This window comes from Macrobrachium nipponense, chromosome 21 (assembly GCF_015104395.2).
Source record: "Macrobrachium nipponense isolate FS-2020 chromosome 21, ASM1510439v2, whole genome shotgun sequence".
Taxonomy (NCBI): domain Eukaryota; kingdom Metazoa; phylum Arthropoda; class Malacostraca; order Decapoda; family Palaemonidae; genus Macrobrachium; species Macrobrachium nipponense.
Window position 1 is genome coordinate 6222381 of NC_087212.1, and position 26215 is coordinate 6248595.

General features: G+C 38.6%; 1 protein-coding gene across 1 annotated transcript in view; it reads right to left on the reverse strand.

Annotated features, from left to right (window-relative positions):
• Window positions 1-224: 224 nt before the first annotated feature.
• Window positions 225-26215, reverse strand: part of LOC135197742 (ATP-binding cassette sub-family F member 3-like) — a 34055-nt gene continuing 8064 nt past the window's right edge. Inside the window, exons 2-15 of the mRNA XM_064224797.1 lie at window positions 24944-25049; window positions 23533-23709; window positions 22960-23080; window positions 21222-21316; window positions 14198-14302; window positions 13295-13453; window positions 12584-12784; window positions 11888-12070; window positions 11548-11721; window positions 11247-11421; window positions 10652-10740; window positions 3024-3115; window positions 1853-2073; window positions 225-901 (exon numbers count right to left, since the gene is read on the reverse strand). Coding sequence (XP_064080867.1) covers window positions 749-901; window positions 1853-2073; window positions 3024-3115; window positions 10652-10740; window positions 11247-11421; window positions 11548-11721; window positions 11888-12070; window positions 12584-12784; window positions 13295-13453; window positions 14198-14302; window positions 21222-21316; window positions 22960-23080; window positions 23533-23709; window positions 24944-25049 — 2051 coding nt within the window. The 3' untranslated portion in view covers window positions 225-748. The remainder of the gene's footprint in view (window positions 902-1852; window positions 2074-3023; window positions 3116-10651; window positions 10741-11246; window positions 11422-11547; window positions 11722-11887; window positions 12071-12583; window positions 12785-13294; window positions 13454-14197; window positions 14303-21221; window positions 21317-22959; window positions 23081-23532; window positions 23710-24943; window positions 25050-26215) is intronic.

Here is a 26215-nt window from a genome sequence, read left to right on the forward strand (position 1 = left end):
TTACAATCTGGATACCCTTCCTCGCAATGCAAGATTGCTAATGATAACTGCTTTATCTATGATAGAACATGACAGAATACAAGCAGTAAATATTGTTTTTATCTTCTATTGGTAATGATAGAATATTATATGATTGCTTAAATACTTGCTCAAGACTATTAGTCCTAATTTTTTGTTTAACTGAACTACCAGCAAAATACTGCCTTCTTAGGATAACAAAGAAATTAGAGTTTAGTATATTTTATTAATGTGCACTGCTGAAGTATTAAATACGTAACAGTACTTAAGCCGTAATTTATAAACACTCTTAAAGTAAAAAAAGCGGTATATATTTGCATTCTCATACAATGCCATTTTCCAAATACGTATGCCATGATGGATGTGTATCTTTACATATCACTTAACTCATTGCAGTAAACACTCAAAGAGGCATAAACCATATTTGACCAGTGCATAGCAGTCGTGCATCTCTGGAATGATATACTCTTGTACAGAAATGGCTATAATGTACTCATTAACTATTCACTCACCTTCCACACACCATACTTGGAATTCTCATTTGCATTTTGCATGAACAACCTAAAGAGGTTTATTATCCATGTCAAGTGTTTACTGAAATTAAAATGCATGTATATAAATTACCTAATATACAATAATCTTTACAGTATCTTAAAATGTAAAAAAATTATTGTACATATTTTTGCAATAAAAATTTGGTGTAATAGACATAAACCTAACAAAAGCAATTCTATAAAGTAGCTTGTATTTCTTTTTCTACTAGTGTTCTATATTCATCGAAGCCACCTTCCATGCATCTAACTTTCTTGTCACCGCAGACCCAAAGTTCTGTACAGACCATGCGGATGAGGCGTTCGTCGTGAGATACCAACACTACACCTCCCTGAAAATAAATCAAATCATGAACATGTTCTTGGGCACAAAGGATGGCAACAAGCTTTTGTATTGACGTAATCAAATGACATGACAACAAACTTGAGTTTTTTTAAGTACATAATTTGTATTCTCTGGTATACAAACCATAGCCTTTTATGATAGAGCATCCCTCATTGGGAGCTGGTTTCAGCTGTTGGAACTTGGTAACAAGGTACAGTAAACTGACAGTAGGAAGTTACACGCGGGAAGACTCTCTCTCTCTCTCTCACCAGCAATCATACAGGACTTCCTTCAGCATAAGGGACTAAGCAATTTTCACACATGTATTTCATATACTACTTATCCCTCGTAAAATGAACAAACACTTAAAAAAACACAAAGTTCAAACTCGGCCATCAGAGGGAGCACAGCTAGATGTCCTCTCCTGACAGAGGCTAAAGGAAAAGTGCTTGGTGATGGTAAGAAATTGTTGTTTCTCCCCATTCAAATTCTTACCACCAAGTAAAGATTTTCTTACCGAGTTTCAACAAACAATTCCAGCTCCCAGACTAAGATATACCTACATAAGACCCAATGGTATTTTATGAAATAGTATTTCAAATTGATAAAAAAGCATCAATTTAATAACTATTTTGTAAACTGATAAAAGACAACGATATTAGTGCTGTCCTGTATACTGCTGAAAATTATTATATGAGGTAAAATTTGTTTAGGATAGGATAAGATGAAAGATTAGTTTTACCAGACCTCTGAGCCTAATAAAAATTTCTTTCAACAATCAACAATGGTGTAGGCTGGTGAAACCTATACTACGTATTTTTGTGAAACAAAATAATGGTGAAAAGGCCACTATGATATGACAATTTATGTGCTTTACAACATTCCTATAGATTTTTAATTCATGAGATAAAGAATATAAGGCACAAAAACAAGAGTCATTATCAATACTAAACCTTACCTTAAACTTTTGAATAGCTTCTCCTAGAGCCTCTATGGTTTCTATGTCAAGATGATTGGTAGGCTCATCAAGAATAAAGAAGTTTGGATTCCCCATACACATTAAAGAGAAAGCTACCCGAGACTTCTGCCCACCAGAAAGACTTGCCAACTGCTGAAGGGCTAAATCTCCACTGATTCCAAATGAACCCAGTTGCCGACGATACTCTTCAACCGTTTTACCTAAGAGAAGAAAAGTTTAAATATGAAGGTGCTGAAGAGGTTTTAAACGCTTATTTTACTTGCATCACTAATAATTAACAGAATTCAGGAATACTGTGTGTGCACTATTTTCTTTAGTCAGTGATTGTTTACATACAATGTACATAAGAAAAATGGGATGGCTAGGAAAGTTTAGCAAAGTACATACATGTTTGTTTTTGTTTAAAATATAATGCCTAACAGTTTTCATGGTTACAATTCCTACACAACAATGAACATTGTTCTAATCTTCACATACATTGCTCTTCAGTCTTTTGTGCAAAACATGCAAATTACTTTTGATAAAATACTTGATCATGCCAACATGGGAAAATATGAGACAATTGTCTCATGTGAAAAATTTAGCTGTCTTGCCTGCAGTATTTATGAATGTATTTTAAGTAGTAAAATATGCATTAATTAAAATTGTCAATATTTCAGTATTGTAGTGATCCAGCTTCTGTGGATTCTATAAGTTACTGACGCACTGCACATTAGCACAGAGTAGTCTTCAGAAACTGCAAAGTTGTGCTCAGGTTAGGGGTAGCCTAACATAAGACATCTCCCTTATCCAAAAAGTTTGGGACAAATTGGGATAGGTTTAACCTAAGGCATCTCCATTACTCATATTTTCACCCTCTTCTGTCGCCCTTTTGGATCTACAAGTAAAATTAACATAGAAAATTGTATCTCATAAAACGACAGAAGCTCTTTTGAGTAAGAACATTGCAATGTATAATTAAATCTGTTTGATAATGATAAAGACTTGTTGCACAATTTTCCATAAAAATACAAAACTAGATTTAATGCAACTTTTATCTTACAATGGTCAAGCAAAGTTATACATAAACTTGACATATTTTAAAAGATTTAATATTATTATCTTAAAAGATTAAATATTATTTTTGTAGAGTGACAGGTCAGTTGCTCACCTGTATACTTATTTTGTAGTAGCTCTACAGGACATACTCTCATATCTAGCTGATCCACATGATGCTGTGTGAAATATCCTATACGTAATGACCTGAAAATGAAAAGAGATCACAATATTTAATTATAAATATACAGTAAACAAAATAAAGTGGGTAACATGAGTATGATAAATGTCATAGCAGATACATCGAACTTTCTCCAAAACTTAAAATTTTTACTAAGGGAGCTTATAAACACACGGTAATAAAAAAAATTGTGTCATTTGATGTAAGACACAGGGTAGTAACTTGTGCAAAGATGGCAACAGGGAAGGAAGATAACCTAGTTGCATCAGCTGCAAGGGCGCTATTAAATAGGTCCAGCTAATTTCTTACCTTTAGAATCCATCTTTTAACATATTCTGTTACCTAAAGATGCCATCAGTTTTCATAAAAGGAATCAAGTTTATAAAAAAAGATAGTGAAACATCCTTAAATATCATTTACAATTATGAATGATTGGTGTTAATTTTTTTTTGTAACATGATATTGTAATGATACAATTAAGTTTGTTCATACTTACCTGGCAGATATATATATAGCTGTATTTTCCGAAGTCCGACAGAAATAAAAAACTTACGACACACGTAGTGGGAGTCAGGTGGTTAGTACCCATTCCCGCCGCTGGGAGGCGGGTATCAGGAATCATTCCCATTTTCTATTCATAATTTTTATTTCCACTGTCTCCTGAGGGGAGGTGGGTGGGTACTTAATTATTATAATATCTTGCCAGGGTAAAGTAATGAACAAACTTAATTGTATCATTACAATATCATTTTGTTCATGAAACTTACCTGTCAGATATATATATATAGCTGAATCCCACCTTTGTGGTGGGAGTAGACAGAATAGAAGATTTTAGGAAACATATATATGCAGATAACTGATATCTTGATTCCTTACCTGTTAGCATAGCTGACTTCGTGGTTACTGCCGCGTAAGTCTGCTTGTGCTACTAGAGTGCAGCGAGGTAGAGACCTATATAGCTGGTGCACTCAAGATGATCTGTCAAACGGGGGTCGTGACCACGAAAATGTGACTAGACCATTGACCATACAATGAGGGCAACGAAGTAAAAAAACCACCTGGCCTAGTCTACCAAAGGTATACCACTAAACTAGACTAAAGAAGGGAGATCCGCCTCGGGCGGTCAACCCCACACAACCAAAAAAAACACACGATTAAAAGCTCACCTAACCACTAAAGGAAAGGATGAGTGCTACCTCCTGCCCCCAAAATAGTGTCTGCAGCGACGTATGGTCCAAGCGACGAGCAATGTTCGTATGTTGCTTTCACCTCCCGCAGGTAGTGTGAAGCGAACACCGAGTTGCTCCGCCAATATGTGGCACTCAAAATGTCACTGAGTGCCATATTCCTGTGAAAGGCTATCGAGGTCGAAATAGCCCTCACCTCGTGGGCATTCACTTTTAACAGCTTCATGTCACTATCACTACATGTGGAATGAGCTTCCTTAATGGTGTCTCTCAAGAAGAAAGAAAGCGCGTTCTTTGACAATGGGAAGATCGGGCTTCTTAACCGAGCACCACAAGTTGCCCGAAGGTCCTCTACAGTCCTTCGTTTGTCTAGATAGAATTTGAGAGCCCTGACAGGGCACAGGACTCTCTCTGGCTCATTACCCACGATCTCTGTCAAACCCTTGATTTCAAATGTCTTGGGCCAAGGGTTGGACGGGTTTTCGTTCTTTGCTAAGAACATAGGGCTTAAAGAACAAACAGCATCAGAGTTCTTAAACCCAACATGCTTGCTTATAGCCTGGATCTCACTAACTCTCTTCGCCGTCGAGCCAGAGCAGTTAGAAAAAGTGTCTTCCTTGTAAGGTTTTCTAAGCGAAGCTAAGTTGAGCGGTTCAAAAATGCTGGACGTCAAAAACTTTAGAACAATGTCTAAGTTCCAAGAAGGGACTCTTGGTTGAGGTACCTTCGAAGTCTCGAAAGACTTAAGAAGATCATGAAGGTCTCTGTTGTTGGCTAAGTCCAGTCCTCTATGCCTAAAGACTACAGAAAGCACACTTCTGTAGCCTTTTATCGTAGGCACCGCTAAGCGAACTTCATTTCTCAAGTAGAGAAGGAAGTCTGCGATCTGGCTCACAGAGGTAGAGGTGGAGGGGAAATGTCTTTCTTCCTGCACCAGCTCCGGAAAACAGCCCACTTGGATTGGTATACGGCAATAGAAGAAGGTCTTCTTGCCGTTGCGATTGCTTTCGCCACTGGTCTTGAAAAACCCCTCGCTCTGGCCAACTTCTGGATAGTCTGAACGCAGTCAGACTCAGAGCGGGGAGGTTTTTGTGATACCTCTCGAAGTGGGGCTGTTTGAGTAGATCTATCCTTGGAGGCAGAGTCCTCGGAAAGTCTACAAGAAAGGACATGACCTCTGTGAACCAGTCGGTCGCTGGCCAGAAGGGGGCGATGAGAGTCATCCTCGTTCCCTCTGATGCCGCGAATTTCCTTATTACTTTTCCCTAGGATCTTGAACGGGGGAAAGGCATATACGTCTAGTCCCGTCCAGTCCCAAAGAAGGGCGTCTACTGCTAACTGCTCCTGGGTCTAAAAAACTGGTGAGCAGTACAGCGGGAGTCTCGTTGTCCTGGAAGTTGCGAAGATGTCTACGAGAGGACATCCCCATAACTTCCACAACCTCTGGCATATTTCCTGATGAAGTGTCCACTCTGTCGGCAGAAGTTGACCTTGTCGACTGAGCAGATCTGCACGGACGTTTTCTACCCCTGATATGAATCTCGTCAGTATAGAGACGTCGTGTGCCTTCGCCCATAACAGGATCTCCTTTGCAAGGAAGAACAGGATCGAGAGTGGGTTCCTCCCTGTTTCTTGAGGTATGCCAGGGCTGTGGTGTTGTCCGAGTTGATCTGCACCACATTGCCGGGGAGTTCGTCCTGAAAGAACTGGAGCGCCAGATGAACTGCTGCCAGCTCCTTGAGGTTTATGTGCCAGGACACCTGTTCCCCTCTCCAGGTGCCTGACACTTCCTTCCCCCCCAGTGTTGCTCCCCCCCCGTGGAAGACGCGTCGGAAAACAACACTAGGTCGGGGTTCTGAAGCTTGAGGGAAAGACCCTCTGCGAGCTTCAAAGGGTCTGTCCACCATCTTAGGTGTTCCTTTACCTCTTCTGATAACACCAGAATCGAATCCAAAGTGTTTTGGTGCTTCCAATTGTCGGCTAGGAAGAATTGAAGAGGTCTGAGGTGCAACCTCCCTAGGGAAACAAACTTCTCCAGGAGGAAATGGTCCCCAGCAGACTCATCCATTCCCTCACCGAGCATGATTCCTTCCCCAGAAAGGTTGACACTTTGCTTAGGCAATCTAGTTGTCGCCCCTGGGACGGGAAAGGAGCCGAAAAGCCACTGAGTCCATCTGAATCCCCAGATAGACTAAAGACTGAGAAGGGGTCAGATGTGACTTTTCGAGGTTCACCAGAAGTCCCAGGGACTTCGTTAACGACAAAGTCGTGTGAAGGTCCTCCAGACACCGGTCTTTCGAGGAGGCTCGTATGAGCCAGTCGTCCAGGTAGAGAGAGATCCTGACATTGGAAAGATGAAGCCACCTCGCAATGTTCTTCATCAGTAGGGTGAATACCATGGGAGCAGTGCTGAGTCCAAAGCAGAGAGCCCTGAATTGAAACACTTTTCCTTCAGGACAAACCGCAGGTATTTCCTGGACTGGGGGTGGATGGGGACGAAATGGAAATACGCGTCCTGGAGATCTAGTGAAGCATCCAATCCCCCGGTCTCAAGGCTCCCATCACTGACTGAGGTGTCTCCATCTTGAACCTCTGCTTGATGACAAAGAGGTTCAGGTTGCTGACATCGAGTACCGGTCGCCATTCCCCCGACTGCTTTGGCACCAGGAACAGTCTGTTGTAAAATCCGGGGGAATTCAAGTCGGAGACCTGTTCTACGGCGTGTTTCACGATCATCTGATCTAACAGATCGTAAAGCACTTGTTGCTTTTCTCCCCGATAGGAAGGAGACATGTCCCTGGGTGTCGTAGACAGCGGGGGTGGTTTCAGGAACGGGATCTGGTAACCCTTCTTTAAGATGTCCACGGACCATTTGTCCGCACCTCTCTCTTCCCAGGCTTGCGCAAAAAGCTGAAGCCTGGCTCCAACCGGTGACTGAAGGACTTCTGCTTCATTCTTGTTCTTGGCCAGCGCCGTGGCTCTGCCCCTGGAAGTGCCTCTTCCTCGAGGGGCTGGTCTCGAGGAAGAACTACCCTCGAAAGGGCTTCGATTTCTTGAGAATCGAAACTCCCGAGGATGAAGGAACCGCAGGTCTCCTTGAAGATTGTGCGAGGAGATCTTGCGTGGCCTTCTCCTGTAGACTGGTCGCAATGTCTTTTACCATAGCCTGGGGGAAGAGATGATCCGAAAAAGGAGCGAAGAGCAAGTCTGCTTTCTGTGACGGAGAAACAGATTTCGCTGTAAAATTGCAAAACAGGGATCTCTTCTTCAAGAGCCCTGTGCAAAAGTGAGCTGTAAGCTCCTCCGAACCATCTCTGACGGCCTTGTCCATGCACGACATTACGCTGGACAGCTCCCCCAGACTAATCGAGTCGGAACTCCTAGACTTGGCATCCAGCACTCCCAGACACCAATCTAGAAAGTTGAAGACCTCTAACGTCCGAAAGAGGCCTTTAAGGTGGTAGTCCATTTCCGTAGTTGACCATGAAACTTTCGAAGAGGACAGGTGAGACCTCCTCGAGGCATCCACAATGCTGGCGAAGTCTCCTTGGGCTGACGAGGGAAGTCTAATACCTACGTCTTCTCCCGTCTCATACCAAATGCCAGCCTTCCCACTAAGTCTCGAAGGGGTGGCAGGGCAAAAGAAGTCTTTCCCTGAGACTTCTTCCTTTTCTCCATCCAGTCATGGACCTTACGAAGAGCCCTCTTAGTTGAAAGGGACTTCTTCATCCTGACGAAAGCCGAGGACCCTTGTTGATCTTGGACGAAAGAAAGTTGTGAAGGAGGAGAGCGAGGAGCTTCCGGGTGAAACGTTCTCTCCAAACTCTGATTGAAGAAGGCGGGTCAAAACCTGGTAGTCGGAAGAGACTGCCGCCAAAGGTTTCTCGTCATCCACTTCAACCGAAGCGTCACTAACCTCTGCTTCCGACACAGGTGAAGTTGGAGGCAAATAAGCTGGACCAAGACTATTTGGTGGGCTAAGTTTTCCACGAGGCGCGTTGCTGTGAAGTGGAAAGGTACTGACTCATTAAAAGGAACTCCGGTCATATCTCTAAGACCGGAGAACAACTAGCAAAGACTCATCACAAACAAGGTGGGAGGAGACGAAACTCCACATCTTCGTCCACCCGAGCGTCCGCTGGCGCACACCTGGCGTCCACTGGCGCACACCTGGCGGTCACTGGCGCATACCTGGCGTCCACTGGCGCACGCCTGGCTGCAACTAGCGCGGGATTGGCGTCCACTCGCGCGCTGCTGGCGTCCGCTGGAGCACGCTTGGCGTCCACTGGCGTGCGAATGACATTAACTGAGGCGCGCTTAACATCTTCGTGCGCGCTCTGCTTCCGCTGGAGCACTCTTAGATGCAACTGGCGTTCGCTTGGCTTCCGACCGAGCGTCAGGAACGTGAACTTGCACCGAAGCGTTCACGCAAGTATCAAGCTCTCGCACCGCAAGCTTACGAGCGGGTAATACCGCTTCATGCGCCGAGCGAGCAAAATCCTCTTCACGTCCTCCAGAGAGCCGCTGGGGAGTCGCACGAACTCTAGCAGGCGAAGAAAGTGGAGAGATAGACGAGCGAGGAGAGGGAGAGGGAGACCTTCTAGATCTCTTCACAGGCAGACGGTCATCCTTTCTCCTGGGACGTGGTTGCGTCACTTTCTTAGCAAGAGCATCAGCAAGCTGTTGCTGCAAAGAGCGCAGGATCTTCTCAGTAGGAGAGGATTCCCTGTCAGGTGACGGGCTGATCCTGTGAGAAGGCGAGGGGCGAGGGGACGCCTCTTCCTTCTCCCAGAAACTGCCGTAGCACGCGCTCGAGAGCGACTGGGGCGCTCAACAAAGTCATCATCCGATGACTCCTTACGCTTCTTCTGTGGCGGGAAGGCTGCGAACACACTCTCAGGCGATGATCGCCTCTCGAGAGCCAAAACTGGACGTGAAGCGTCACGTTCAACAACGCTCCTTTTCAGCGGGCGTAAAATAGAATGAGAGCTCCACCCCTTGTGCGGGGAGGAAGCCTCTGAAGAAGAGAAACACTCTTTCAGGAGGCGTGCACACGCACGCTCCTTGGCAGTCTGTGTAACGTCAACAGATACTGCCGAAGGCACGTCAGATCGGTGGGCGTTCCCCGTAACCCTCCTGCGGCTTTCGACATGCCCTCTCCCTGAAACCTGGGAGTCCGGCAGCGGTCTAGGCCTAGAGGCGAAATGGGGCCGATCTGAACGCACCCTCCACCAACGAAGGAGCACTGTCACTGCACTTTGCACCTTCACTTTTGCCTTCTAAGGCGAGCACTTTAGATTCTAAATTACGAATCGACTCTAAGATAAGTGAAAGGGTATTACCCTCTACAGACACTGCTTCAGGGCCCGAAGGCAACACTACAGGGTTAGGAGTAGTGATTAAAGGAGGGTTAGTAGGAGAAACATGAACTTCCTGCCGTTTACCTGAAACGCTCCTGGAGGAAGACCTCCTTAACCTATCCCGTTCAAGCTTACGCAGATAGGATCATACGCTCTCCATCCCGAATCAGAAAGACACTCACATTCCTTGCAGCGACTTTCATACATGCAATCATGCTCTCTGCAACTCTTACACAAAGTTATTGAGGGTCTACTGATGCTTTCAGTAGCCTACCTCGACAATCACTCTTAGGTACAAAACCTGGCGCTAGCCGAACTAGAACCAGACATCTTATTTAAAGAGAAATCAAGCCAAAATCAATCAAATCCACAATTAACGTGTGCCTAGCCACCGATCCAAAAGTCAAGATACCAAAAAATCAAAAAGGGGTACTTATAGTAGCCAAGTTTCCTAAATTCAAGACGGAGGTGCTGAAAACTGTGTTTACAACACCGGCGACAGAAAAATTATGAATAGAAAATGGGAATGATTCCTGATACCCGCCTCCCAGCAGCGGGAATGGGTACTAACCACCTGACTCCCACTACGTGTGTCGTAAGTTTTTTAATTTCTGTCGGACTTCGGAAAATACAGCTATATATATATCTGACAGGTAGTTTCATGAACAAATTAAATTATAACTGCCTTTCAAAGCTGAATATAAAATATCCTGCTGGTTTGGTAATGAGTAATTAATACACAAAAGACACTCAATTTTGAAGATGCACAACTATAAAATGCCGAGATTAACAGCTGGAGAGCAGTGGGGAGATATTACAAATGAATAGGTATAAGAGTGTAGCATCGAAATCTCAAACAATGAGATGGTTTTAGTAGGTAGCCCAAGAAATTCACAGAAAAGGGACAGTGATAAAGCACTGAATCAGATGCCAATTCATGCTGAACGGGTACATAAAAATAACTGTGCAAATTTCATGCATGACAATTAATGATAATGGTGACGACAAATCTTACCTATTGCAGACTCTATGACCTTTGGTAGGACTCAATTCTCCTAAAAGAATCTTTAGTAGCGTAGTTTTACCTGTGCCATTTTCACCAACCTGTGAATATAAGTTTAATAATAAATGACATGAATATTTAGAAAGTTTAAGAATGAACGCCATGAATATTTGAAAGTGATTTTTAAACTACTTAATTTAAATTTAATTTTACAAATGCAAACCACAACTCAATTACGATGTTTCTCACCTGAGTTGCTCAGTATACAAGAAGACAAAGTTTTCAATATCTAATAATCATGATAGTGGTGGTTAACTTGTGTATGAGGGGGCTCACATAGGAGGGAGACATGCAAAACTTTATTTACTAGCAGATAAGGCTCTCAAGCTTTCAAAAAAATATGTTCCCTGTTACAAGACTGAATTCTGCAATGCAGCAATTCTACCCAATCATGATCTCCACCATAACATATGCCACTGAATAAGAATACCCCAACACTAATTTCATTAGATGAATACCTAATCTAGCATTCTAATCTGAACTCTGAACCATTCATTTAAAATGGGACCTATATCTTTCTGACTAAAAGCAATGAAGGTATACTCACAATACATATTCTAGAGTTCATGGCAGCAGATAGATTGACACCTGAGAAAATTACAGTGCCTTTCTTGTATTCAAACTGCACCTCATCCAACTGCAATATCGGCGTATTAAGTTTTTCAGCCTCGGGGAAACGTAAAACTACCCCAGTTTCCTTCTCTACAGGTTTAAGTTCAGGTCTGTAAGATGAAGAAGGAAAAAGTGGTGAACATTATAAAAACAAGAACTTACCAAAATTAAAGACACAATTCTATTACTCTGCAATATTAATATTTCCTTTCAAAATAAATACTGAATATACTTACAGCTTTTCTAACATCTTAATTTTCGACTGGACTAAAGACGCACGCTTAGCATTGTAACGGAATTTGTCTATGAACTCTTGCACATGGGCTCTAAACTGAGCCTGGGCTTCGTATTCTCTCTGCTGGTTCTTCTGACGTTCATTCTTGGTCGAAACGAAGTTTTCATAATTACCCCTGAAAAAATATTATATACCCAGTTACTACACTTGAATACACTCTATAATTCTTTCTTAGAGCATAGCATACATTTAAATAAAAATAAGTGATGAACAGATTCTATTATACATTTTTCATATTTTGTACAATAAAAATAAAATATAAAATGAGCAATACATCTTACTTATAAGTGTCTATGGTCTGAGTGTGAAGGTGCAATATATCAGTTGGCACAATATCCAGAAAGTGACGATCGTGAGAGACCACTAACAATGTCGTTGGCCACCCCATGAGGTAATTCTCTAACCAAATAATGGCTTTCATATCCAACATGTTCGTAGGTTCATCAAGTAACAATAAATCAGGTCTGGAAAAAAAAATTTTGAATTTAATCTTTCTTCTACACAAGAGAGAATTAATTACAAATTTTCCAAAAGATAAATGTGAAAGAAGCTCAATAATGACCAGAATGATAGGGTCATAATGAACTTAATTTATGAATATCCTAAAAACCTGCCATGGTAAAGATTACAAGATAGTAAATATTTAAGAATACAAAAAAGTATAACAAGATAAAAATTAAAAATTGCAAAATAAATACTGTAAATCTTTGTTCAAAAAATAATATTTTAATGATGAAATAAGGTTTCCCATATACTTACCAAACAACTACATTAGCTGTACGCTTTCTTAAGCGTACAGCTAATGTAATTGTTTGGTAAGTCACTTATGTGAAAACGATATTTTAATGATAAAATAAGGTTTCACATATACTTACCAAACAATTACATTAGCTGTATGCGTAAGAAAGCGTACTGCTAATGTAATTGTTTGGTAAGTCACTTATGAGGAAATAGGTAACATATTGAGTTGAACTTACTGGGAGAACAGTGCTCTGGCTAATGCTATTCTCATTCTCCAACCACCAGAAAATTCTTTTGTCTTTCTTGTCTGCATTTCAGGATTAAACCCAAGACCACTAAGAATGACACTTGCTTTAGCCGGAGCTTTGTCTGCTTCAATGGCTTGCAACTCTGCATATACCTCCGATAACTGAGATGACAACGTTTCGTCGGGATCTCTGTTGAAAAGGAGTCATTCAATCAATATCATTATCCAAAAGACTGGAGCGCATGATCTTAAATAATAAACGTACCACAAAACTATAAACTTTCTATAAATCTTCAAAAAAGTCTAGAACATCTCTAAAGAACTAATTTTACAGACTGGGAATGAAAAATTACAAAAATTCTTTAAGCAGAAGAGCAAAGAATGTACTACATTTAGCATTTACATATAAAATCATTACAATAATTTCTATCTTTTACCCTCATTAGCTGTCTTCATTTTCTACAATTAACTAGCCAGTATATTTGCAGATTCAATTTTGCTTCTGCATCAGTATTTTTCCATCATTCTTAAAAAATCATCAATTACCACAGAAAGAAAGAGGTTGAGTCATTTACCTGGTGCACGTCCAAGAGATTTATTTATAAATACCTATGTAAGTAAAAAGTGAAAATTCCCATCATCATTTCTTCTTTACATTGTACTTTGTGTTTTTATATAAGTAAACAACAAAGGTCATTACCCCTGCGCCATTCTCGCTTGAATTTCCTTTTCTTTCTTAAGCAGTGTGTTACGCTGAACATCACATTCCAGTACACTTTCCAAGGCTATTGTGTCATCACCTGTCACTTCTTGTTCAACATGTAAGACGGACACATGACTGGGGATGCGTAACGATCGGCTGAAAGAAAAATTGCATCCATTAACATGGTAAATCAATCTCAGTATTTTCAAATATAATATATATACGTATATATATATATATATCTATATATATATATATAGATATATATATATATATATATGATATAAATATATATATATGTCTAAATACATATAAAGAGCACATTTGACTGTCACATAATTAAAATGAAAAGCTTCAAATTCATGAATGCTATATGCAATTTCTTTCAAAGGTCACGTTCATGTAAAAAAACCAAAAAAATTCCCCAATATAGTACTACTAACGGCATCCGTGCCTGGCCCTCCACTTGAGAACTAAATTTTGAAGTCAATGGTCTGGTTAAACTGGTGAATCATATTGAAAATGTATAATGTTAATTATATAGTATTTTTAAAAAATTACTATCTTTCCTTCCTTAACCCATACCATTAAGCTCTCACAAGGCTGTTCTGAATCATATGTAGCATTCACACTGTGAGCTGTGGTGGATTTTAAGAGCCTTCACAAATGCTAATCAATAATTTTCTTCATTAGTTTGATAACACGTGATTATTTCAATTTGCACTTTCATATTACTTGACACTATTGTCCTATCAATTGAATCATTGAATAATATTCCTCTAATATTTCTTTCTGGATTTAACGCTTACACATTTTTGTTCTGAAGGAGCTATATAACTTAAGATATTTTTCAAGAACCTCACTGTAAATGAACACACAACATGCAAATTAAATATTTACCTGGATATCATTCTCAATAATGTCGTTTTCCCCAAACCATTCCTACCAACCAGTGCATATCGTCTTCCAAAAGCCAAAGATATGGTGGCATTCTGAATAAGAACCCTGAAAAGTGGGAAAAACAGATAAAAGTAACAATGGCTTTTCAAATTAAAGCACAGACAACTCATAATTCATGAGTAAATAAAAATTACAACAGCTGCCTTAACAACAAAGACATCAACAATACTCAACAAAGCACTCTAAGATCCTGAAATAATTTGAAGAAATTTCTGTATTCAGTGTCATAGAAAACTGAGTAGTTATACCTAATTAACAAAACAAGATATTTATGGTTCACATAAATACACTAGTAATGGCTTTGCTCTTCAAACAAATATAAAACAATGGTTTTGTTACTACACATCTTTTGATATAGGATATGAATTCTATCAACAATTATGAACCCCAAGGATTAGCCCCTGCAGTGCAAAGTGTAGTCCAGATTCTAACATTACTTTGATTCAAAATTTCCACCCATCACTCCTTGTAGGAGGTTCCCACCTTACGATTGTCTTTTGGGCGTGGCACCATTTAAGTAAACACTGCAAGTTCTTTGCTGCATCACCTTCTGCCTTTTACTTTTCGTTTGTTCAATATTGTCCTTTCAAAATTAGATGGCTAACTCCTTTCATTTTCCTTTGCATCAATTTTCACCTCTCAGTTATGAACAAGATCTTTGGTTGAAACCTTACGAGCTTGGAAAAGTGACTAAGTAGACTCAATAAGTTAATCTATAAAGCAATTCATCCCATATTTATAAAAATATATTCTTAGGGTCGCCCAATGCAAGTCTTAAAATAGAAATCAATGGAATGGTTATTTATAACCATGAATCTCATACAAGCCATCATTGATTAAAAAATTAAATTTTGCAACTTAGTTTCCTTGGTTTTAATGGTTCATGACATTTTTCCTAATTATTACACCATCAGAAACTTTATTAACTGTATTAAACAACCCCAGTACACAGTGTCAGCAGTGATTACATTAAATGGGGCATGAGAATAGGGTAATCTAAAAAACTTTTAATCTAGTAATATCTTTCATAAAGGCTTCAATTCACCAGTACAAAATGTAAGAATTACATTATATATAAACCAGTGACCTGGGGTCATGGCATTAGGAGGGTTCTACGTGACCAAAGCAGACCTTAGATTACGCTATGCACTGTCTGCAGTAGCCTGATCTAGCTCACAGCTTTGTCAACATTTTTATGTTATGATAACTTTGCACAACAACTTCCATGGGAAGCGGTTGACCTGTTAACCTACGCCGGAAACTTGTAACTTCCGAGCCGGCAGACTACGTATGTGTTTTTATATGAATTGCTTAGATAGCTAATGTTCCGCTATCGACGCGATGCTTTAGAATGGCAGTTCCACGCCAAATCTCAACCATATCGGTCGTCCGACCGAGCTGCATCTCCTAGTATGGAGTTACAGAATAAAGTTGTTAACTTGTTCAACTAGCCTGTTTGAATCATCTCCTCTAGACAAGAAAGAACTTCTCTACTAAGATATCCAAGGGAGATGAGAGGAACCAAACATTACTTACGGATAACAGCCGTAAGGAAAAAAACAAAAAGTCTATCGCCAAGCGATAAGACATCAGATTATGGTGCAGCGGTGGGATACTTCTTGTTCCACGGAATCTGATGAAATCCTTTTAGTAACGTCTAGGCTTGTGAAATAGTTTATTCTGGCCTAGTAAAGATAGGATATCATCGGTACATGGTACTGGGAATCTGTCAGGGATTGTTTCTTCGTTTAAACGACGAAAAAATCTACGCATATCCGCCAAGTTCGATCTTTTTTCGGTACTACTATTAACGGAAAATTATAAGGGCTGTTTTGATTTCCTAATGACTCCTTCCTTTAACATTTTACCTACTTCCTCTGTTATCTCATTCTGAAATTTCATAGGAAGTCGGTACGAAGGTACATAGATTACTTTCTGTTTGTCCTTGAGCCTGATTTGATGCTCGATGACATCCGTTTTTCCTAAGGTTCCATCCGTAGTGGAAAAAACATCATGATATTTAGTTAACAGATTCAAAAATTTCTGCTGAATTTCTTCTTCTTGAATATCTTTATTGATTTTGTTCTTTATAGATTGCAAAAAGGGTTTCATCCGCGACTGGTTGAGCGTGATTTATCTCAGCTAGTGGCTCGGTACAAGATGAAGGAAGGGGTTGGGGCGTGATAATGCGTCAGCAATGATATTTGCTTTCCCAGGTAAATACCCGATCCTCGCGCCAAAGTCCTCTGAATGATCATGTGCCACCGAGTTCGCTGGGGCTGTGACTAAAGCCTTTAAAGAAGTCGGTTAGGGGCTTATGGATCAGTGAGAACCTTGACGGGATAACCGTAAATTATGAATTTAAAGTGCACGAGTGAATTAAACAATAGCGAGCCCTTCTTGTCTATTTACTGCATATTTACTTTCGGAAGGTCTCAGTTTACGTGAATAAAAAGCTATAGGGAAAAACTGTCTATCATATTGTTGAAGCAAACCCACCTACTCCTAGGTCTGAGGCGTCTGTTGCTATGAAAAAATTCCTTATTGAAGTCAGGAAATTTCAAGATAGGAGAACTACACAGTTCATCTTTCAATTTATCGAACGCCTGTTGATGAATTTCAGACCATACGGAAATCTACGCCCTTTTTTATAAGATCGGTTAGGGGAGCGGCTATGATGGATAGTTCCTAATGAACCTCCTATAGTATCCGCTACACCCTAAAAATTGCTGTATTCCCTTGACGTTAGTAGGTATCGGAAAGTTACGGATAAGCCGATCCTTATCATGGACTACTTTAAGACCTTCACTAGAAAACCGTGAAACCTAGATAGACTAGTTCTGTTTTTAAAAAATTAAAATCACACTTACTTACTACTTTACCCTTAAATATGCTGCCTTAACCTTTGTAACACTAACTCCAATTAAGTAAATGCTCTTCTAATGTGTTGGAAAAGATTACTAAGTCATCCATGTAGGCATGTAGGATATCTCCCAACAAGTCTCCAAACACGACGTTTATCATACGAGTAAAAGTTATAGGAGCACAACGTAAACCAAAAGGCATACGCAAAAATTCATAATGTCCATGGCTGTGCTGAAGGCAGTGTATGGGATAATGAATTAAATGTTGTGGGCGTAAACTCATGTACAGTACAAGGTCGGTAAGCGCACGTTAGCCGATACCTTTGTCGTTGTACAAAACATTAATATGTATCCCGCAGTAATTATCGGATACCCGTCTATGGGCACTCAAAATATTATCTTAGCACCTGCAAAAACACGGCGTGTATATCAAAGGGAAATTCTATAGGTCTTCTAACTAACACCCTAAAATCTGTTTTAGATAATAAAGAGACAGACAGAGTTGTCACTTACATTACGGAACCAATCACCTGTCTCATGAACCAAAGAAATAATACAGGCAACCCAACAGAACTCTCGCTCACCCGTACTATCAGCTTGCACGCAAACTCTCGAACCTAACGTAACTTCAAATATATTAGTGCGTGTAAAAGACCCTGCCAGGATCTGAAACATTAATCCTTTCCGAAACTCTGAAAACACAGGATTATCCGTCACACAAAGCCGTTTATACAGTCGGCTCACAACAGCAATGTAATATCGAAGTCTGTAATCATTTGAATACCACTTTAGTAATCCACAAAAAATCAACTATCTTGGATGCCGAAGTTTATAATAAACATCGCATTCTTACCGTAACTCAGAGATTTCACTAGCTCAAACGCTAAGCGTCGCGGAAATGTTGTCTTATGACATACAAAATAAAACCGCCGAGGCAGAAGAACTCGCTCGTGACCTGCTGATGTGGTCTGTGCGGCACAATACTGTTGAGCGTCGCAACCCGCTTATTCTAGCTGGACTAAACATCTTAGGATCAGTTGCGAATCTAGGCTTAGGAATCTCAAATCGCCTCAAGATAAATAATCAAAATAAAAGAATTGAGTTTTTGCAACACAAAACGGAACTGGCCTTATCAGAACTTCGCAGCCAGTTATCTTCGATCAATCAAATAATGAATATCGTTAATGAACATTCAAATAATATCGATCAGGTCATGGAAGTTCAACATTTGCTGGCTACTTCAGCTTACTATAGTTCGAAAAATAGATCATATCCGTGTGAAAATATCACATTTATTGAAAAGTCAAAAGATTACGTAGAAGCAATTACGTTAGCAACAAAGGGTGTGTTATCTCCTCACCTCATGCCTATTAAAGATCTGACGTTAACTTTGGAAACGGACGGGAGAAGCTAGGTTATATTCCTTTATTGGATGCCCATAAAGTAGAATTCTATTATAGCCTAATATCAGTCAGCGTAGAAAATTATAGAATTATGATCACAATTCCTTTTGATTCTTCCGATGCTTGGCAATCATACAAAATAGCACCGTTTCCTACTTTTATGACGAATAACTCAAATCCAGTAATATCCAATTTAACAGGGCATGTACTGATTTCTTCTGATAAGAAATCATTTACAGTCATTAAAAGACTTAGATAAACTCACTCACTGTTCAGAAGCCATGAATAATAAAATTTGTACAGCTGACTCTTTTGAATTCTATCCTATATCAACGGATTCATGTGAGTTAGACATAGTACTAAACGGCTCTTCTCTCTCATACAAGCGAAGGTTGTCTGGGGAAACTTTATCCTTTTTTCGGTAATAAATTCAATTACAGGATGAATAATGGTTCCTGGATCCGTTATGATAAGGCCGGATTCGACGTCGTGTGTCGGCCGGGACACATCCACCGCCCATGCCCTATCTTCGTAGCAGCCGATGGTTGTACGGGGACATCTACAAATATACCGTCAGAGGGGTCAACACGATAATACGTGAGAAGGCGTATTTCGCGAACTACACGTGGGCTTACAAAACGATCATCCCATCACTACCTCTCCCATACAACGCAAAACGCGCAGAGTAGCTCATCGTCTGACGCAACTGGCTGAGATGACCCACGCGTCATCGACTTATGCAGGTGGAGAACATCTTCGCTACTACATTCTGCTAGCCGTGTTCAGTGTGACGGCCATATTGGTTATCGCCGTCAACATCTTTGCTTGGCGTAGGCTGAGGCGTAAACAGAAGGATCTCCAGGGAACGTACTGGCCCGTCTGGATGACGTACCCGTTTAACTCAAGTCGTTTGCGTTTAGGGCCGCCTGAACCTGGCCATTCTTCAGTTCGTGCCTAGGGAATTGTCTGGAATTGTGTTGTGTGTGAAAAGCGGTCCGTATGCTGGCAACAATGTAGGACAAGAAAGACTCACGCCTTTGCATTTGAACAGTTAAAGTAGCTCCAGGGCACTAATAAATCATTATCGCCCAATATTATACATTAATATATCCTAAAGGTATTTTTCGGGCACCTAATAAAATATCAGCCCTATATATTGAATTTCTGCAGAATTACATTGTTATACTATTATACAATTATATTTATCTATATAAAGAGTGACACCATAATCTGATGTCTTATCGCTTGGCGATAGATTTTGTTTTTTTTTTTTTCTTTTTCCTTCCTTACGGCTGTTATCCGTAAGTAATGTTTGGTTCCTCTCATCTCCCTTGGATATCTTAGTAGAGAAGTTCTTTCTTGTCTAGAGGAGATGATTCAAAACAGGCTAGTTGAACAAGGTAACAACTTTTATTATTCTGTAACTCCATACTAGGAGATGCAGCCTCGGTCGGACGACCGATATGGTGAGATTGGCGTGTAAATGCCATTCTAAAGCATCGCGTCGATAGCGGAAACATTAGCTATCTAAGCAATTCATATAAAACACATACGTAGTCTGCCGGTCGGAAGTTACAAGTTTCCGGCGTAGGTTAACAGGTCAACCGCTTCCCATGGAAGTTGTTGTGCAAAGTTATCATAACATAAAAATGTTGACAAAGCTGTGAGCTAGATCAGGCTACTGCAGACAGTGCATAGCGTAATCTAAGGTCTGCTTTGGTCACGTAGAACCCTCCTAATGCCATGACCCCAGGTCACTGGTTTATATATAATGTAATTCTTACATTAGGCTCGGTCTGCTACTATTCAACGCCTTGAATAACAAAAAAAATACTTTAAACATTGTTCATAGGAGCGTGCTCGTAACATACTAAGTGATAAATGCACAAAAACAAAAAGGTTCTGTTACATACCCTTGTTGACATATTCATAAACAAAGATAAATGCATGGAAAATATAGATCCATGTTTGGTAATAATAATGATTATGTACCCAAAATTAATAAAATGGTAAAATCAAAAAAACATGTATACATGATTAATATGATAACATGTAACCTGATTAAGAATAATGGTTACGAAAATAATGATTATAGCATGATCATGGATAATTGTTAAAGAGTACTTGTCACTCTTTATAATAGATAAATATAATTGTATAATGTAGTCTAAACAATGTATCTGCAGAAATTCAATATATAGGGCTGATATTTTATTAGGTGCCCGAAAAAAAAATACCTTTAGGGAATATATTAATGTTAAATATTGGCGATGTTGGGTCATCATATCAACATCTTTTGTATCAAATAATCAGTTTAATCATTTATCAGATCATTGTGAGGACAATTGATTTTCCTATGAAACACACGGCCGAATCAAAAAAAATCTGTGCAGGTTCCCGTAGATTTGCACAAATTCATGCGATTATTAGTCAAAACGAGTTTGCGACCAACCTTACATGCAGTAAATTTGGACCATAAGTCATTCACTTTGTTCTTGATTCTGGTAGTCCACGTAATATAATGTAATTCTTACACAAACACTTGTGGCTACTGATACATAATGCATACAAAACCACCTAGAGTATCATACAAAAACTTTAGTATCATTAACCTTGTTTAAAAATGTAATTTCATATACACCAATCCTTTAAACGAAAACTGAACAAGTTTAAAAGTTTTGCTTTATACATACATACCTTTCGCCAAATGCTACATCGAAACTTTCTATTCTGATGTCTTTAGTGTTGCAGCCACCTTTAGCATCTAAGACTCTTTCCTTTTTACTGACAACCTGAAACAAATTACATTCGCATATCACAATATGCCAGTAAGAAGCTGAATAACTGGTCTATATTTACAATTTTAATTTCATTGATTAAGCTAAGCACTCAGGTTCTGATATGAATTCAGACCTCACAAAAATGTCTATTGTCATCTTGTATCCATACTATTGTCCCATTAGTTAGAGTATCCACCAGAGATAGACTGCTATCTACAAGAAATATAAATGTATTGTTAATTGCAAAGGTTCCATGATGTTATCTTAACATTTCTTGACATGCAAGTCAGATATATGGTTCACGTAACTCTAATCATTTTAGCTTTCAACACTACATGGAATTAAGACATTAATTCAAAAGCTTTCCAGTCTTTCCTAACTTTTAATAGTAGATTTGGAACAATCCCATCCATTGCAACTGGCATAAACACATGTAGATCAACATCATGGAAGACATGATCCTACCACACAGGACTTATTCTCATTAAATGCGACCTACACTAAGTCACAACCGCATACTAAAAAACATGTATGCTACATATCATTCATGCAACAATTAACCAATAAAAATTCTCCCAAGGTAAAACACTAAATCTCAGCAACGTAGTTTATGCTGCAAAACAGTCATCTGTTAACTTCACAGCAGCTGAGGAAAAAGTGTGGTTCAGTCAAGTGAGTAAAAAGGTTTCTCCTTGTACTCACCACTCATACCTTTAACAGCTTCAACAACAAAGTAGCTTGCACTTCAAAGATGCCCATATATAAGAAGTAGGTTGCATACTTCATATTAAAAGCTGAAAATACTGTCAACATGCAAGGATTTTAATATTCTAAAACAAGTTAGATATTTTAATCTTTACATAGTTCTAAAAAATGTCAAACAGAATTTTCTGTAAACCTATTATGAAAACAGCCTATTTTTTCTTAAAAAAAATAATTTGCCACATAAACGATGAAATACAGTCTATTCTTATAGTACTGCAAAATTTATTCGGTTAAGAACCCTTTTTCTAAAAAGAAACATCCTGGTCTTTTAAAGACTAGGCAAATAAGGAAGCTTCAGGAAAGTTCCACAATGTGTAAGACCATTAGCAACATGAAGCTTACATTCCTTTTCCTTTACTGCGAAATCAACTTCCAGAGTACCTCCCATACTACAAAATGACCATGATAATTATTTGCAAAAGGGTTGAAGTGTAACAATACTTTCTGGTGACTTGAAAATTTTGTTTCCCCATCAGAAGACATAAAATCTAAGTATCTGCCAACTCAAATCCAGATTTGCATTATGTATAAAAAGTCTTGGGCATTGCAAAAATACACTGCTAGGCTTTCATAATTTTCAAAAATACAAACATTATGTAAACCATATTTCCAAACATGAGCAATAATTTCAGCTAAAATAAAAAAAACTTATAAAATGGTGAAAATATCATTCAAAATTGAACAGAGTAAAAGTGATACGTAATGTGATAAATACCATTTCAAGAACATGAACAAAACAATGGAGTCTGACTACATTTACAAGATATTCTTTCTGAATGGTCTATCCCTTACTCAGCTGGCAAATAGGGTTTTCGTAACTTAATGAATTGTGTTAATGTAAAGAAACTGAAATCCAACAGATTGCAGTGCTATTACAGAGAGATGCTTACCTGGGATGCTGTAGCCATATCTATGATAATGGCTGGTTGATCTTTCTTATCCAAGTTTGTTCGTTTCTCTTTCTTTTCTTTCAGTTTTGCTTCAGCTTTATCTAGCTTTCGCTGGTCAACTTTCTGTAAAAAAAATAATCACAAGTCAATTTGTTACTAGGGATTTTACTTGTACTAGCTATATATTGCACATCTATCTAGAATGAGAAGATGTCAAGTTGACGATGGCATGCAACATGGCAATTCTCTAAAATTACTGATTTTTAACCACCACCAATGCATCATCAATAAATTGTAAATAAGTTTAACAACACTACTGAGCCACATGGATAGACTCAAATAGGGTTTGTCAAAAGGATTTGTTCTTAAATAAGACTTGAAAATGGAACAAGATAGTTAAAGCAATTACACAATGTGAGGGAAAAATTATGTGATGAGCAATGAGCACTATAAAGTGGTGACTACTATAGTGCGGAATGATGGTAACAGTTGTATGTCAAAGAACTGATTACAAATTACTCCTACAAAATAGCACTAGAAAAAAAAACGAAAGGAAACAAAAAAAAAACTTACTTAAGAGCTTCATCTCGATCCTTTGACCACACTGATTTAATAGCTTCTTCTTCCTGCTCCATATTGGCTGCCATTTCTGACAACTGAACAGGGGCATCCAATATTCGATTTCCTGCAGTAGCGCTGGTGGTACCATTTGATATGGATACATTTGGTACAAACATGTCACACAATTTCCTGTAAAAGACAAAATAATTTGAAATTAGCTTAATCTATTAAGCAACTTTATCCAAATAACAAAGAATTCTCAATTTTGAACATATTCTTTCTTGAAGTGATTTAAAAATATTTTATAGATCATTTAAAATTTTGACAGGGCTCTAAATCAGTATTTAGGAATGCAGTTGTAGTACATATTTTTACAAGCACGTCATTACCCACCAACTATAATAAAGTGATATTGGCATGGCTGCTAACAAAGAAATCATAATAAGTCAAGCACTTTATCACTGACATCTCATTTATCATATTGTGGTCTGATATCTATCTCGCCATGTTTAATTTACAGACTTTCTTGCCATACAAAATCTAGGAAAATAAGGAACACTGTGACCAAAAAATCAACAGTAAGGAATAGAATTTTAAATTTAGGCCAAGAGCCAAGCGCTAGGACCTATAAGGTCATTCAGTGCTGAAAAGGAAACTTAGAGTAGAGGGTTTTCAAGGTGTAACAGGAGGACATCCTTACATTTGGACAATGAAACAATGGTTATGGGAAGATGGAGAGTAAGATGGAAGAGAATATGAATGGAGGTACTGTAAAAGAAATGAAAGGGGTTGCAGCTAGGGCCAAACAGGACTGTAAAAAAAAACACTTAATAATAAGCCTACAATGCAGCATGTGAGGTGCACTGATGGCACTAATCCCCTACAGGTAAAAAATCAATAATATTTTTTCCAACAATTATCTTGCTCCTTAAATATGTGGTTCCACATAAAATGGGAATTAACACTATGGATCTTGCCTCAGTATACTGTGCATGACAAAGGCTTCAGTTTGGTAGTAATGCATTTAGAATAGGACAACACCATTTCGTTCTGCTGAAGTGACCACAAAGCCCTATAAAGGGATGTCCTGTTTGCAAAACGTGTAGAAGCCATACAAAAGATGGGTTGAAAAACTGTCCAACACAACTTTTCCTTAACAGTAAATTCCTTAATTTATCACTAACATTTCATGAAAAAATATAATGAAAAGCTGCAAAGCTGAGTAACCATACCTCCAACAAGTGAACTGCACTAATTATTGATAGACAACTGAATATCACTTCCTTTATGGGAAGCATAAATGGGTAGTCAAATCCCTGTTTAATAACCAAATCAAAATTCGTTTGTTCAAACTTTACCAACCTTACAATAATAAATAAACACACTTGACTTGTAAAACTAGTATCTGACATGAGCAACTCACCGTATTTCTCCTTCTCTCTCCACTCCAACTGCATCTTCCAGCAAACTTCCAATGGCTTCATATACATCTTCTCCACTATGTAAATCGTCTGAAGAATTTAATACACCTGAAAAAAACACCAAAACATAAACACTAACTCATGTCTGAATTAACTAAAACATTATTCTATCAAGAAATTTGTAAACCAAATGGGGAATTTTTCTTCGGTATCTGGAATTCTTGACATAATTTATTTTCCTTGGTCTCAGCAATCTGTGTCCTTCGTATAGTAATAGTTTCCTATCATTTAAACTGCAGTAAAAATAGTTACCTTTCTCTTGCATGTAAAATGTACGACAATTTATTTTTACAGGACAAAACTGCTCTTACATGCTACAGTCATATTTTACAAATTTTATAGCTAAAAGAGATTTACTTATCTTTACCTTGTGCTACATTACAATCTGGAATAGGTTATGCATATTCAAATAATTTTTAAGTTTCTGAACAAGAATCCAAGAAGACATCAACTTCTAAAAATAGGCCGAGCATTTGTGTCATTTTGCGATACGGAGTGATACGACGCCAGAAATTGTCCAATATACCGTATAATGTTTTAAGCTAATATTTTACAACTATAATCAAATGTTACTCCCTCAAACTTGCATCATTTTTCTTTAACCTTCTAAAAACAAAAGCCTCTCTCTATCTTATCACACATTCAATTAAAAGTAAATTAAAGTTTTCCAGTCTAAAACAAATTGACAGCATCCAAATCCCTTTCCTGTGTCTGCACCAAAATAAATCAGAATGAGATTCATTCTCAACTCCAAGTACATAACGGTGCCAAGGAATATCTAATAATACTATTAAATTCCTTGCCAATACCACATTTAATAACAGACATGATCAAATGATGGTCATTTTGGATTTCTGTTATAAGGAATACAGGGAGCAGGTGAATATGTTATGTATTTACTCTAAAAAATGTAAGGTTTGTATTTATTTTCTAAATCCAATGTTAATTGTTTTGAAGGTTTTTTTCCAATTTCCTGGACACTGGGAGATGAGAGAGCCCATACCACATGTGCTATTCATGAGCACTTAAGGCACCTATCTAACTTGTTTTCTGTTATATAATAATTAACTTATCAACACCTATTAAAATTTCACACACTTATGCCTAAATTAACAATGTTTTCTGGCTTCAGCCATTTTCAAGATAGTTTCTTCAGTTTAACAATTGCTGATTTGTTGTGTACGAGGTGTTGGTAATCTATGTCACATTCAGTT